The 14,082-nt window shown below is 32.6% G+C and overlaps 1 protein-coding gene across 1 annotated transcript in view; it reads right to left on the reverse strand.

Moving 5' to 3' along the window:
* LOC107600990 (von Willebrand factor D and EGF domain-containing protein) overlaps positions 1-14,082 on the reverse strand; it is a 70,526-nt gene that overhangs the window by 53,193 nt on the left and 3,251 nt on the right. The window contains exons 2-9 of the mRNA XM_016292994.1: positions 9,730-9,914; positions 9,431-9,659; positions 7,960-8,025; positions 7,632-7,864; positions 5,190-5,279; positions 4,851-4,992; positions 3,572-3,789; positions 1,711-1,784 (exon numbers count right to left, since the gene is read on the reverse strand). Of these exons, the coding sequence (XP_016148480.1) occupies positions 1,711-1,784; positions 3,572-3,789; positions 4,851-4,992; positions 5,190-5,279; positions 7,632-7,864; positions 7,960-8,025; positions 9,431-9,659; positions 9,730-9,914 (1,237 nt within the window). The remainder of the gene's footprint in view (positions 1-1,710; positions 1,785-3,571; positions 3,790-4,850; positions 4,993-5,189; positions 5,280-7,631; positions 7,865-7,959; positions 8,026-9,430; positions 9,660-9,729; positions 9,915-14,082) is intronic.

Consider the following 14,082-nt stretch of genomic DNA (forward strand, 5'->3'; position numbering starts at 1 on the left):
GCTCAAATGCTAATTGGTTTCCTTTGTCTTTTCTCTTTTTAGTTTAAGAGAACATGTAAGTGTGACCAGCTCTATTCAGTTAAGGATGCTCTATTTATACTTTATGCATAAACATACCCTATCCCCTGACTTTATATTACTTTTTCCTTTTAACATTGGGAAGTGCTCACATACTACTTTTGGCCTTCGTAAACAATTGTTTTCACATAAACAAATGAAAGGAGACACATTGCATATCTAAACTCAGTTGTGCATTTCAGATGCTGTCACATCCTACAACCTCATCATCTGCAGAGAGAAACTGCCATTCAATCACACCAAAATACAGATCATGATTAACTTAAAGGCATCATAGAGGATTGTGAAGATATTTCACTGGAGCTTGGTCTTCAATACACTATTTTATATTCTATTTTGTTTTATTTCTTTAAGCATTTATTTATGTTCCATGTCCATTGTCATTCATTAATATATTCTGCTATTAACTGTTGTTAGAACAGTCACTTTTGCTACAATTTTACGTCATTAAATGTACCTAATTGACACGTTGTTGTTGTTGTTGTTGATTTCATGTAAAACCCTAATAGACATTTCAAGATATTAGAAGACCAGGCAGATAGAGGGGTAAAAAACAATATTAATAAATAATGTCTACAAACAATACTAATATTAATGAAAAACTATCATTAAAAAGATTACTTATAACACCAATAAGGTCCTATATAGCATTTTCAAAGCATGGTTCTATATGGAACCCTATAAAAAAGGTTCTATTTAGCACTAAAAAGGGTTCTGCTATTGTTACAAGCCGAAGAACCCTTTTCTGGTACTGTTTAGAACCATTTTTCTTAAGAGTGCAGGCAATTCAGAAGAATTCCAAATCATCCGTCACAAGTGGCAAAGAAATAAATAAAAAGCCTTTAGTAAATTCATTGTGCTCACTTGGGAATCGAACCCACAACCTTGGAGATGTTAGTTGTTAATGCAATGCTTTACCAGCTGAGCTACAAGAAAGAAAGGACCTTCTTTTCTAAATGTTTTACCTACCATCAAATCAAAATTCAAAGAGTACAAGTGATAAATCTGCACCACACAAATCTGAAATCCAAAGTGACCTTTACTTTTCATTCATGTACCATTTGAACATCTGTCATGTCAAACTTGCATAACTTATGTCAAAATAATCACAGGTGATCTAGAAGCAGAGGGGAACCATCAGGGCCCTCTAGGCCCTCAGAGAGGGCCTAAACTATTGTAAAAACACTGTTTACAATTTTTTTATATTTTTAAATGACACATTTTAAATATTATTTTTAATAAAACTATAAGCAATTCATAATTGGACAATCACCATCTAAATAAAATAAATACAATTAATGTGGAAATTTTACTTGTTTCAAAGGTGGAATTGTCAAAAATGACTTTTAGAAGACGACACTGTAGGTTAGGCTGGCAGTTTGTTTTCCCCCGACGAGGGTATAGGGCGAGAGAGCCAAGGTTCAAGACTCACAGTTCGCTACTGTCTAGAAGAATTCAAATTGTCCATTGAAAACGCCAAAGAAAGAAATAAAAAGCTTTCAGTATATTTACTGTGCTCCTTGAGAATCGAACCCATGACTGTGCCATTGCTATCGTTATATTATCACAATGCTTTATCAGTTGAGCTACAAGAAAGAAAGAAACTCGTCTAAAAACTGATAAATATTTTACCTGCCATCAAATGTAATGACGTGAGGGTCAGTTAGGGAGTAACAGGTCGCCGTTGGAACATCTTGAACTGTAATCTGCAATCAGAAAAAAATAATAATAATATTGGTAATAAATCATCCTACTGGCAGCTATTTGCACTGCAAATGTATCTTTTACTTAGAAAAATTACAAAACTTACAAAAAGCAGCGCAGCCATCTCAGGGAATCAACATAGCATTGCTAAGCCCTCAAAACATTCTCAATTTAGACGCCATCGATGGGGATAATAATTGCGGAGCTATGCCGGCTCTAGCCTAATTATAATGCAGAAGAGTACAGTCTCTTCCCATTATTAAAGGGCACTGAGCGGCTTTCATGTTTACAGACAACACAGATGGTGGTCTGGGGCCAGCGGTGACACATTATTTAAGAAGACTGGCGGTTTATATGTGTTTATGTTTCTTTCCTTCTGAATTACCACATTCTTGTCTGTCCTTTCGGTGTCTACCTTATTAGAGGCTCTTTCATCCTTTCAGCAGGTGTCAATTATGAGAGCTGTAAGACCGAGTCACAGTATACTGCAAATCTGGAGGGTTCGAAAAAATCTAAACATTGCTGAATTCTACTTGTCCGGTTGACAGAGAGAAAGAGAGAGAAATAATAAAATGCTCACAAAATTTAATATGAGCAGTTTTATTTTCTATTTATTTTACATCAGTTTTTTTTATTTTTCAGCCCTGTTATAAAAAAGGAAAATGCTAAATATTCTGTCAAACTGTCTCAAAAGATTTTATATGAACTGTTTTACTTTCTATTTATTTTATATCAGTTTTTTTCAACCCTGTTTCAAAAAGTAAAGTGCTAAAAAAATTCTGTCAAATGGTTTTATACAAGCAGTTTTATTTTCTATTTGTTTTATATCAGGTTTTCAAACAAACAAACAGACAAATAAATAAAAGAAAAAAGAAAGGGAAAGAAATAAAATAAAATAAAATAAAAGGCAAAAAAAAAATTTAAAACTATTTTTCAACCCTGTAACAAATAAAAAAATCTCACAAAATTGTATATGGGCTGTTTTATTTTCTACTTTATTTTTATTTCATGAGGTTTTCTTTTCCCCCCCAACCCTGTTACAAAAATGTGTCTGAAAATAATAGTCTAATAACCCTGACTTATGTGACTTTATTTTCTTAAATAAAATAGAAATGCTTAATCAATATTAAAATATAATATAAAATAATAAATAGTAACAGGGTTGCAAATGTAGCCTAAATGAAGCTATACTCTAGCTAGTCTTTGGAAAAAAAAAAAAGATTTATATAAGTTAATAAACTTATTTTCCCATATATTACTGAACAAAAATATTTGATTGATCATTTTCTAATTTTTGCTGGATCATTTTTTTTCTTACTTGGTAACATGGTTGAATGTTTGATTAATGCAGTCATCACAACATAATTTGTAAAAATTTTGAAAATTTACTAACATCCCACCTTGATGTAGAAACGGTCCAAATTATGATACTTCTTGGGTTCTTCCTATTAAAAATGTTTTACTTGTTTTAAGTGTGAAAACTATGATAACAGTGTTGTTTGCAACCTTAGACTATTATTTCCTACTGTACCGTTAAGACTTCTACATGCAAATAAACTTTGTTATGATTGTTTAATGTCAGTGTACCACCAGGGCGGGTCAAATTGTAAAAAGAGCAAGAAAAATTCCCCTTGAAAACAATATCAATGTGAATATATTTTAATCTCAAGCACTTCATTGTACTTAAGGCCATTTTAAAGAGCACTTATCAAATTACAGATATTAATTAAGTACAAAACCACTCAAGCAACTAATATTAAATCTGCATGCATGCTAAAGTTTGGCTAACCTTCAGCGCAGGAGGGCTGTAACCTCTCCAGAGACGAGGACTGCCTTTGGCGGGCTGTGTGGAAATGAAGCTGACCTGGTTCCCATCCCGGGTGAAATCAGTAACAGCGGTGAGAGTCACGTTACCCTGAGCACAGACGTTGTTTCGACAGGGCTGAGACAGGAGCTCAACCGAGCAGGATGATAAGGCCACGTTTGAAACCTCCACGACTACATTGTCTGAGACATTCGGACAGAGATTATCAGTAGATACATCCTTAAATGAACGGAAAAAAAAAACTCAAAGACAAAATGTTCTTGAGAGGAAAAGGACAATTCATGCACATGCAGTCACATTCAAAGCCTTTCACCTAAGCTACATAAAGCTTAAATCATGACAAGATAAGAAAGACATTTTATGAACACAAATACACATTTGTATTAGTATTCAATAATAAGAAGAAGAAAACCACAAAACAAAAATAAATCGATACATAATATAAAAAAAATAATAATTAATAAAAAAAGCGATCAGAGCGCTTGAGTTGGCAAATAAAAAAAAAACATGAAAGTAAAAACTGTAAAATAAAAAAAATAAAAAATGTAGAAATAAAAAGAATAAAAACATGTTTAAAAATAGTCAATAATAATAAGAATAATAAAATACTTCCTTCAGAATTGTTTTTCACCGAAGCAATCCGTGCACTTGAGTTGGCAAATCCCAAAAAATATATAAATATATGAAAACTATAAAACAACTAAAAATAAAAAAATAATTAAGAAGCAAGAAACATATTAATGAAAATAATAATAAAAAAAACATATATGAATTGAAAAACAGTAAAAATATAATAAATATATAATAATAAGAAAAATTAAATAAATAAAATGACAATTTATAAATAAATAAAAACAAAAAAAGAACTTAAAGCATGTTTAAAATTCTAAAAAATAAACAATATAGTACTACTACTACTACTACTAATAATACTACAATAAGACTGAAAAACTTCCTTCGAAATTGCTTTTCACAGAAGCGATCAGAGCACTTGAGTTAGCAAAAATAAACAAAATTAAAAAAAAATAAAAAATAAATATATATATAGGATTGTGAAAATTAACCATTAAAACATAAATAGTTTATCACAGAAACAATTAATACATTACATATTAAAACATACATTTAAAATGTATAATAATAAATATAATGGGGGGAAAAAATAATTAATATTGTCGCCATTTCCAACACTGACAATTCCCAAACAAGTTTGTCATTGACTCACATTCTAATATACACACACCTGATTCATGTACGCTGAGAGCAAGAGACAGTGTGCAGCGGCGGTTGTGTTCGAACCCATGGCAGGGAATAGGGACCGTGCTGTGTACAGCCAAAACATGTTTTTTCGCGTCCTCGCGGATGTGCAGGACATCTGGAACAAACTGAGGAAAACGTGTTGGACGGTTGGCCGAAGACAGTGTAAATCAAACACTATCATACAGCTCTGTTAGACATGGGTAATTATGCAACATAATATTTGCAATGCTGCAATGTGTTTAGCCGGTAATGATCACTTCAGGCATTGCGCATGACGCTTGAACCATCATAATTATGAAGAATTAGATGTAACCGGATTTACCTTAATTCCCGCGAAAAACCCAGTGCTTTCTTTAGACGCCGACTGTGAGCTGGAGGAGTTCAACAGGAAGGTGGACACGCTGCAGGAAAACTGTCAATCAAACCACACTGACATGAAGGTCATGCTGATTGAGCGAAGAGATAGAAACTATAGAAATCAATAACGGTACACTCTTATTGCAGGGAAAGGTTTCATTTTTATTTATTTATTTAATACAAAATAATTGAAATAATAAAAAAAAATAAAAAAAAATATAAATTAATATTTTTTTTCATAATTTTATTCATAATTTTATTCATATATAGAAATATAATAAAATATATATTTAAAAAAATAATTATGACATAATATTTAAAAATTATCATTAAAACCTGAGAGGCCAAAAATAAAAGTTTTGTTTCATAATGCATGTATTTGAAAGACCAAACTACAGAAATTAATAATATACAATTTAATTACAAGGAACACTTTCTCTTACTTACTACTTTAATAATAATTTATAATTAAAATAATAATTAAAAACTAAAGTGAATTAATTTGTAATTTTATTCATGGTAATGTAGCTTAGCCGATACAGCAAAATATCCATGCCAAAATATAATAATAATAATAATAATAATAATAATAATAATAATAATAATAATAATAATAATACAAAATAAATTAAAAAAAAAATATATTTTTAATAATAAAAAAATAACACAATATATAGTGAACTTTTGTATACTTTTATTGCAAAGAACACTTTTTTATTTATTGCTTTAATAATAAATATTTAAAATAAAATGTTACATTAATTATTGTTTATAGATTTTATTTATATGGGAATGTAGCCTTGCTGGTATGTCAATATACTGTATATTTTCCAAAATAACATAACTAAATACATTTTAAAAATAATAATATTTTTTTTGTTAAATTATTTGTTTTATTTATTTATTTAGGAACATACTACAATATACAACCATTAATTACAAAACAAAGATGAGAATTAAAACCCAAAAATCAAAGATTTGTTTCATAACACATCAAAGTATCTGACAGACTACATCATTGCAAGGCATTTGAAGCCATATATGGCATTGAAACGAACACTGTTTGTTTGAATGTGCTTTTCTGTGTGTATGAAGGATTTTCAGGTCTGCTTATGGGAATTATTTGATTTTAGTGGACTTTATATATATAACCTTGTTCTAAGGTTTTGTGTCTTTTATGTATTTTTACAAATTATTCAAACGTATACAAAATTTCTGTGATTTTTTTTCTTTAAGACTTTAAGATTATTTGTACAAATTTTGGTATATCACTGTTAAAAGTTTGAATTTATTTTCCGCGAATAACATTTCCAGAATAAAAGACCACATATGCTCGCAAGAGGTGGAAACATTTTTCATTCTGTAAGACGCACATAAACTATGATAGACATGCATGTAGTTTATGTGCATCAAGAAATTAAATAAAAATCAGGGTTTTTTTATATGAATTTTGGTATATCACAGTGAAAAATTCTGAAAGATGCAAATAACATTTCCAAAATGTGAATAAAAAAACGTATACGCTCGCTTGAGGAGGAAATATTTTAATTAGGTCAATGTTTTCTTGAATATTAAATTAAAAAGAAAGATAGTATTTTCAGTATGGTAATTTAGTAATATTTAGTATGGTAAGATATACATAAACTATGATAAAATTGCATGCACTATATGTGCATCAAAACATTTTATACAATTATTTCATTTTATTTTTACGAATTTTGGTATACCACAGTGAAAAATTCTGAAAGACACGAATAACTTTTAAAACGTGTGCATAAAAATGTATACGCTCACTTGAGGTGGAAACATTTTAATTCGGTCAAAATGTTTTCTTGAATATTAAATAAAAAAGAACGAATGGAAGCATAATTATCGTCTTGGCTACAAACAGAAATGTTGCGTGAAGCAGCAAACTCACAGCCAATCAGAACACGTTTGATGTTTAATATGTAGATATGCACAGCAGGATTTTAGACCAATGAGATTTCACTAGAATGTATTTGCGTAACACTGGATCATTTTACAGCAATTTATTGTATTCTGTAGCCCTTTTTTATCTTTCTCAACAAATCCTAAGCAAAATGTGATTTTCTAAATGGCATATTACACTCTTAAAAATAAAGGTGCTTCACGATGCCATAGAAGAACCTTTTGTCTAAATGGTTCCATAAAGAACCTTTAACATCTGAAGAACCTTTCTGTTTCACAAATGGTTCTTTATGGTGAAAGAAGGTTCTTCAGATTATAAAAAAGGTAAGAAAGAGATGGTTCTTTAAAGAACCTTTGACTGAATGGTTCTTTGTGGAACCAGAAATGGTTCTTCTATGGCATCGCTTGAAGAACCTTTTGAAGCACCTTTATTTTTAAGAGTGTACATGAAAACCACATTCTACAATTGTCTCTTTACCGTTTCTCCCAGTCTGAAGTGAAGTCCGTCCATCTCCACCAGTGAGTACAGTCTCATCGTTGTGTCTCGTCTGATCTCCACCTTCATGGTGCTGGAGGAGTATCTGGCCCACACCACCTGATACCCCACCAGCCACATGGACGTCACCCCAGTGAAGGAGCAGCGGAGGTGGACGCTACTGCCGACAAGCTCTGCGGTCACCACGGGTTTTGAAGGTAGTGAAGGGACGATTGCTGCACAGAGGAGAAACACAATGTCATGAGATGAAATAGAAATACAGAGATCTAATAAATAAAAAAATATATCAATTATAGAGCTAAAAACGTACCCTTACAAACGGCATTAACGTTGGTTTCACCAGGTGGACACGATTTAGGTGTGTATGGTGAAGCAACTAATAAAACAAAACAAGCAACAACAAAGTCATTAAACTTCCTTTTTATATTTTCATAGTATAAATAAATCAATAAATATAACTGGATCTGTAAATATTATTTTTATTGAATAATTGATGAATAAATGGGACCATTTTTCTAGAAGACCAGTTACCCAGTGATGCATAACACTTCCCGTTTATACTTTCGTAGTATAAATAAATACAATTTAATATATAAATGTGTTTTTTATTAAACAATTTATTTATTTATTTAAGCCTTTTTGAAAAAAATGAAGTCATATGATGTATGAAACTTTATATTGATACTTTTATGGTGTAAATAAACACACAAATGAATGTTTAATCTATAAATGTTGTTTTTATTAAATAAAAATAATAATTTGCATTCATAACATGACCTGTTTATACTTTTATAGAATGAATGAATGAATGAATGAATGCAATTTAATATATAATTGTTGTTTTATTAAATAAATAATTTATTAAGGCCTTTTTTGCAGAAGATCAGTCCTGTGATGTATTAAAACTTTGTTTTAATCAATCAATCAATCAATCAATCAATCAATCAATCAATCAATCAATCAATCAATCAATCAATCAATCATTTAGGCCTTAATTTTGTGTCAGAGTATTCAGTCTAACTTATATGTCATTTTAAATAACACATAGTGCTGTGGAACGAAGCCCTGACTTTCATGCCTTGCCAAAACTCTAAACCCAAACAGTTTCCTTCTTCCTGAAGCTGTCATGGAAGTGTCATAAATCCGTGAAATATTGCTACATGAAACCAGTAATCTGATTTGCTCCCCTGCAGAACTTCAGTTGCCAGAAATCGACCCTAAAATAAAAATGACCCAAATACTCTCACACACGGTTAATGATACAGTCATTTATATGGATCTAGGAGATGTTTGAGAAAGTGAGAGAGGAAACACAGCTAGAGGAAGAGAAATATTGATCACCCACTACAAATGAGATGGCAGTTTCTCACTGGGCTGTTGTGCAGAGAACATCTACAGATGTGCTATTAAATGGGCCAAAAGAAACTCTACATTGTTACTTCTAGTGGTGCAAGTCCCGCTGTTTTGGAGGCTATTTCAGTTGAATTAACATTATTAAACATTATTTTAATATAGTAAAATATGTAAAATAAAAAGTGAGAATTTTAATTAGATAGGAAAGTTTCTTGATACTAAAATACATTTTGTCATAACATTTTCTATTTAGTATAAATAAATAAATAAATGAATGCTGTTTTTATTCAATTAATTTCTTGCCAGATCAGTCATGTGATGCATAACCTATAAAAAAAATAAAAATTAAATAAAACATTTATTATATATATATTATATATATTTGTTTAAATAATTTCTGTGTGAAAAAACAAGTCACGCTATTGTACCTTCCGCACAGTAACCCATGCAACCCTGTGTTGGTTGCAGGTAGTACAGAAGGAACACCCCACAATTCCGGACCGAGATTGGGATACGGAAAAGGCAGCAATCTTTGCTGCTTCCATGGTAGAACTGCCATGTGGCACAGGCTGAGAGCTGCTTGACCTCTCCGGGCCTCGGCAGAGAGCTGTCCTTAAGAGATAACCACACTGGAGCCTGCGTCCCACAGCGGTTCATCTACACAAAGAGATGGAGCTCAAGAAACTGCAGTTTGGAAAACAATCAGAACTAATTGACAATTGCTCACCTCAACACAGTGGGTCGGCATCTCCGCAGGTTTGTTGTTTATGGAAAACCGGTACCATCCGGGAGGCAGCGAATGGTCACAGATCAGATCCTGTATCGCTGTGTTCTGAAGTTCAGTAGAGTCGAAATCAACACTACGATATGCGTTCCTCAAGGTCCTGTATCCGCCCGGATAGCACTCTGGAGCTGGAAGAACCAAGGACACCATCAAACAAAGGATGGAATTACAACCTTTAATATTCATAAAAGAGTTTAAAACAACCTTTCGGCAAAGACAAAGGTCAGCGCTCAGAACACAGCGAGGGAGAAGGTCGAAAACTGTCATTACAATGGCTTGAAAACGTCACTCAGGTTCATTAAAACCCAAATGCGGGTTAACATGACCTCCTCAGTGGCGGACGTTTTGCCTGGGGTAAAAATAACGCACCTTTATCTGACCCCCTTTTCTTTGCTCCTAACTTTACGCTGCAAAGGTCGGCAGAATCGGCGACGTGTGTCCAGGTCTCACGGCAAAACGGAGGGACAAAAATAGATGTGTGACTTTCAGGCTAAAACCTTTTTAATCCCTTGCCATTTCCTCAGACAGCACATCTGTAACACCTTACCCTTCTCCTTCCTGTATCTCAGAGCCAAAGTGGGTCAGATGCCACTATTGCGGCTAATTATGAGGGGAAGGAAGATTGACAGGACCTGTCTCACTTTTTGTATGAGGACGCCTAAGGCTAGCAGTACACTACTAATCCTCTAATGCTCCCCTTGAACATGCTAATAGAAAGCTTGGGCCAGATGTCATGCCATCTCTGCCATTAAACTTGGGAAGCTAAGAGAGGGCAGACAGCAGACATTATAGACAAAATAGACTTGTGGGAAAAATGTAGACTTTAGACAGTACACAGGACTTTCACTTAGTGCTAATGTTAGGAAAGCACAACAAAATAAAACAAAAAAAGAAAAAAGCAAAGAAAACAGAACAAAAACAAAACAAACATGTCAGCAAAGCACAACAAAACAAAAACGAGCAAAGCAAAAAATGTAAGCGAAAAAGGGAAAAAAAAGAAAAACAAAAATGCAAAGCAAAGCATCAAAACAAAAAGGAAAAAGCAAAGCAACTAAGCAAAGCACAACCAAACAAAAAATGTCAGCAATGCACAACAAAACAAAACGATAAAGCAAAGCAACAAAAAAAACTGTGATCAAGGCACAACAAAACAAAAAAAGCAAAGCAACAAATAAACTGTTAGCAAAGAACAACAAAAAGAATAAAGCAAAGCAAAACATAAAAATGAAAAATCAAAGCAAAAAATTAATTGTCAGTAAAGTACAAAAAAAGAAAAAGCGAAGCAATAAATAAACTGTCAGCAAAGCACAACAAAACAAAATGAAAAAGTAAAGCAACAAATGAACTGTCAGCAAAGCACAACAAAACGCAAAAGCAAAGCAATAATAATTGTCAGCAAAGCACAACTAAACAAAAAAAATGGTCAGCAAAGCACTACACAACAAAACAAAAAAGCAAAGCAACACATAAATTGTCAGCAAAGCACAGCAAAAAAAAAAAAAAAAACGCTAAAGCAAAGCAATAATAATTGTCAGCAAAGCACAACTAATCAAAAAATGTCAGCAAAGCACAACAAAAAGAAAAAACCTAAGCAAAACAGAAAAAAATGTCAGCAAAGCACAACAAAATGAAAAAGCAAATCAACAAATAAAACTAAAAGAAAAAAGCAAAACAACAAATAAATTGTCAGCAAGGCACAACACAAAAAAGCAATGCAAACAGCACAAATAATTAAAAAAAAAAACATCAGCAAAACACAACCAAACAGAAATATTAAAATATTGTAGCATTATTTGACGAGATTCCAGGGTCTACAATGGCAATTTGGCCAGTGTGGTCTTAAAAAGATATACATTACAGAGACATTATAGAGTCCTGGACAAGTAATAAACCATCTAAAAGTATCTAGAACACTTTAGCAGCCACCTAGCGACACTAACATTTTGACAACAAGTTTTGCACAGGAAAGCACTCACATTTTCATCTAAAAATATTAAGAACTAGTTTAACCTACATCTCTCAGTGAAGTCTCAAATACACACTTTGTTCAAAAGAACATGTTTCCACTAACCATCTGAAAGTCCTCATAAAGAATAAGGGCAGGTGACCTTTGACCGGTGTAGAAAAGAGCAGAAAATCTCTCCTCTAATCGTGTCTGCTTTCTAGAGGGAAGACGAGGCCGGGCTGAGAGGGTTTTCTGCCCCACTGGAGCGCTGATGAGATCATGTCTCGGCTGGTTTAGAGTTCATAATGCCCTGCTCTTTCCAGCCTAATTCAAGGATCATTACTCTGCAATTACGTCCTAAGCTTTACTCTTAGAGGTGTAATGGGGCAAGATGCAGATAAAGACATTTAAGTGTTCATTTGATAAATTCTTAATAATGGTTTGGTGGGGAGGTGGAGGGATGATTTGAGGGGACGTTTCTTAAGGGGAAGTAAAGGAGTTTCAAGGTGGCCAGCTTAAAGATAAGATGAAAGTAAAAGCAGCTACTGGGTGCTTGCTTTACTTTCCATGCAAACGTAAGCCATTCATACATTCAGAAAGTCATATGTTTGAAATCTTCACTGTGTAGTTTGATTCGTCTTGCGGTAAAATAATAATCATCATCATCATCATTATCATCATCATAACTCAAATAAATAAGCTAAGTGAAATCCGAAGCATAAAATTGAATTAATAATGTAATTTTAATTTAATTTACACTTTTGTTATTTTTCACTGTACAGCAAAGTGACATCACAACTGTAAAATGAAATAATAATAAAATAAAAATTATATCAAGTGAGATCGCAACTGTAAAATAAAATAGAATAAAACAAAATTAAAATGACAACAGCAAAGTGTCCTCACAATTGTAAATTAAAATACAATAAAATTAAATAAAAATGACAACAGAAAAGTGGCATTGCAAATGTAAATTAAAATAAGTGACAACAGAAATATGACATTACAACAGTAAAAAAAAATTACAACAGCAAAGTGACATCACAACTGTAAAATTAAAAATAATAAATAATAAATATTAGAAATTATTATAAATAAAAATAATAATAAAAATGAACATCACAGGTAGAAATAAAATGCAAGAAAAGTAAAGATTCATTCAACCTTAAAGAAAAATCACACCAAAAATCCATCTCATAGAAATAGAACAGCAGTTTCGTCAGCTGAAAAGATCTGAGCATATAAGTTATGCCAGAAGGTCACATTTAAAAGAATAAGCCACATTTGGTCTTCGTCTGTACTTGCAGGGGTAACAAGCACAGTCCAATCTTGCTATGCAAGGTCAAAGGTTGCACAAACACTCGTGTTTTCAGCCCTCAAACCAAAGCTGGGGCAGCGCTGCTAGGTAAACACCTCAGATCGCCCGGTTAATTTGTTGACTTAGGGGCGGGGTGGATTTCAAACACTTCCACACCAGGGAATTCCACTGAAAACTTCAGATTAGACATGGACACCATCAGCTTTCTCAACGTGTCACTGCTTTTGAACAGTGCAAACATTTTTTGCAAAGCCAGTGACTGCAGAAACTAGAAGATGGAAACATGTCCATATGTGGTCAAAACCTTGTACCTATGCACTGGTGTTTTAAATTAACCACAAACCAATGCACTGACCGTATGAAGCTAATCCATCCTGAAGAGTACCAGACAACAGGACCACCCTACTCAGCCATCAATAGAATGGGTTTAAACTTAATAAATAACTGAAAGAAATTGGAAAAGCACATAAATACATGCACAAGACGCAAATGTTTTCAGCCCAAACTAAAAATAAATGGAAAAAGTAATTGTAAGATAAAGTTTTAATAAGAAAACAAAATAATAACATTACAAATGGAGAAAGAAGAAAAAAACTTTGTTCACTCACAAAATCATTCCAATATAGTTTTCCCTCCTATTTCCATCACCATTTATATGCTTGCTCGCATAATTTTGAAAAAAGTTGCGAGAAATCAAACGTTTTGAGAGCAAATTCAAAGTTTCTTGCAGGGAACGCAAAACTTTTATAAGCAAATTATAGTTTTTCATCCCATCTCATTATTTCAATCGCCATTTTTGAGTTTGCTTTTTGAGTACACAAACGTCTTGTAAGCAAATGCAAAGTTTCATGGGGGAACACAACACTTTTGCAAGGGAAATATAGTTTCTTGGGGCAATGCAAACATTTAAAAAGTTTTTGCTTTCACTCTCAAAAGTTTTGAAAAATTGAGAGAATACAAACGTATTTCTGGGGAATACAAAACTATCGTAAGCAAAATCATTTTTCCTCCCATCTCATTATTTCCATAACCA

The sequence above is a fragment of the Sinocyclocheilus grahami genome, unplaced genomic scaffold, assembly GCF_001515645.1.
Source record: "Sinocyclocheilus grahami isolate Dianchi unplaced genomic scaffold, SAMN03320097.WGS_v1.1 scaffold295.1, whole genome shotgun sequence".
NCBI lineage: Eukaryota > Metazoa > Chordata > Actinopteri > Cypriniformes > Cyprinidae > Sinocyclocheilus > Sinocyclocheilus grahami.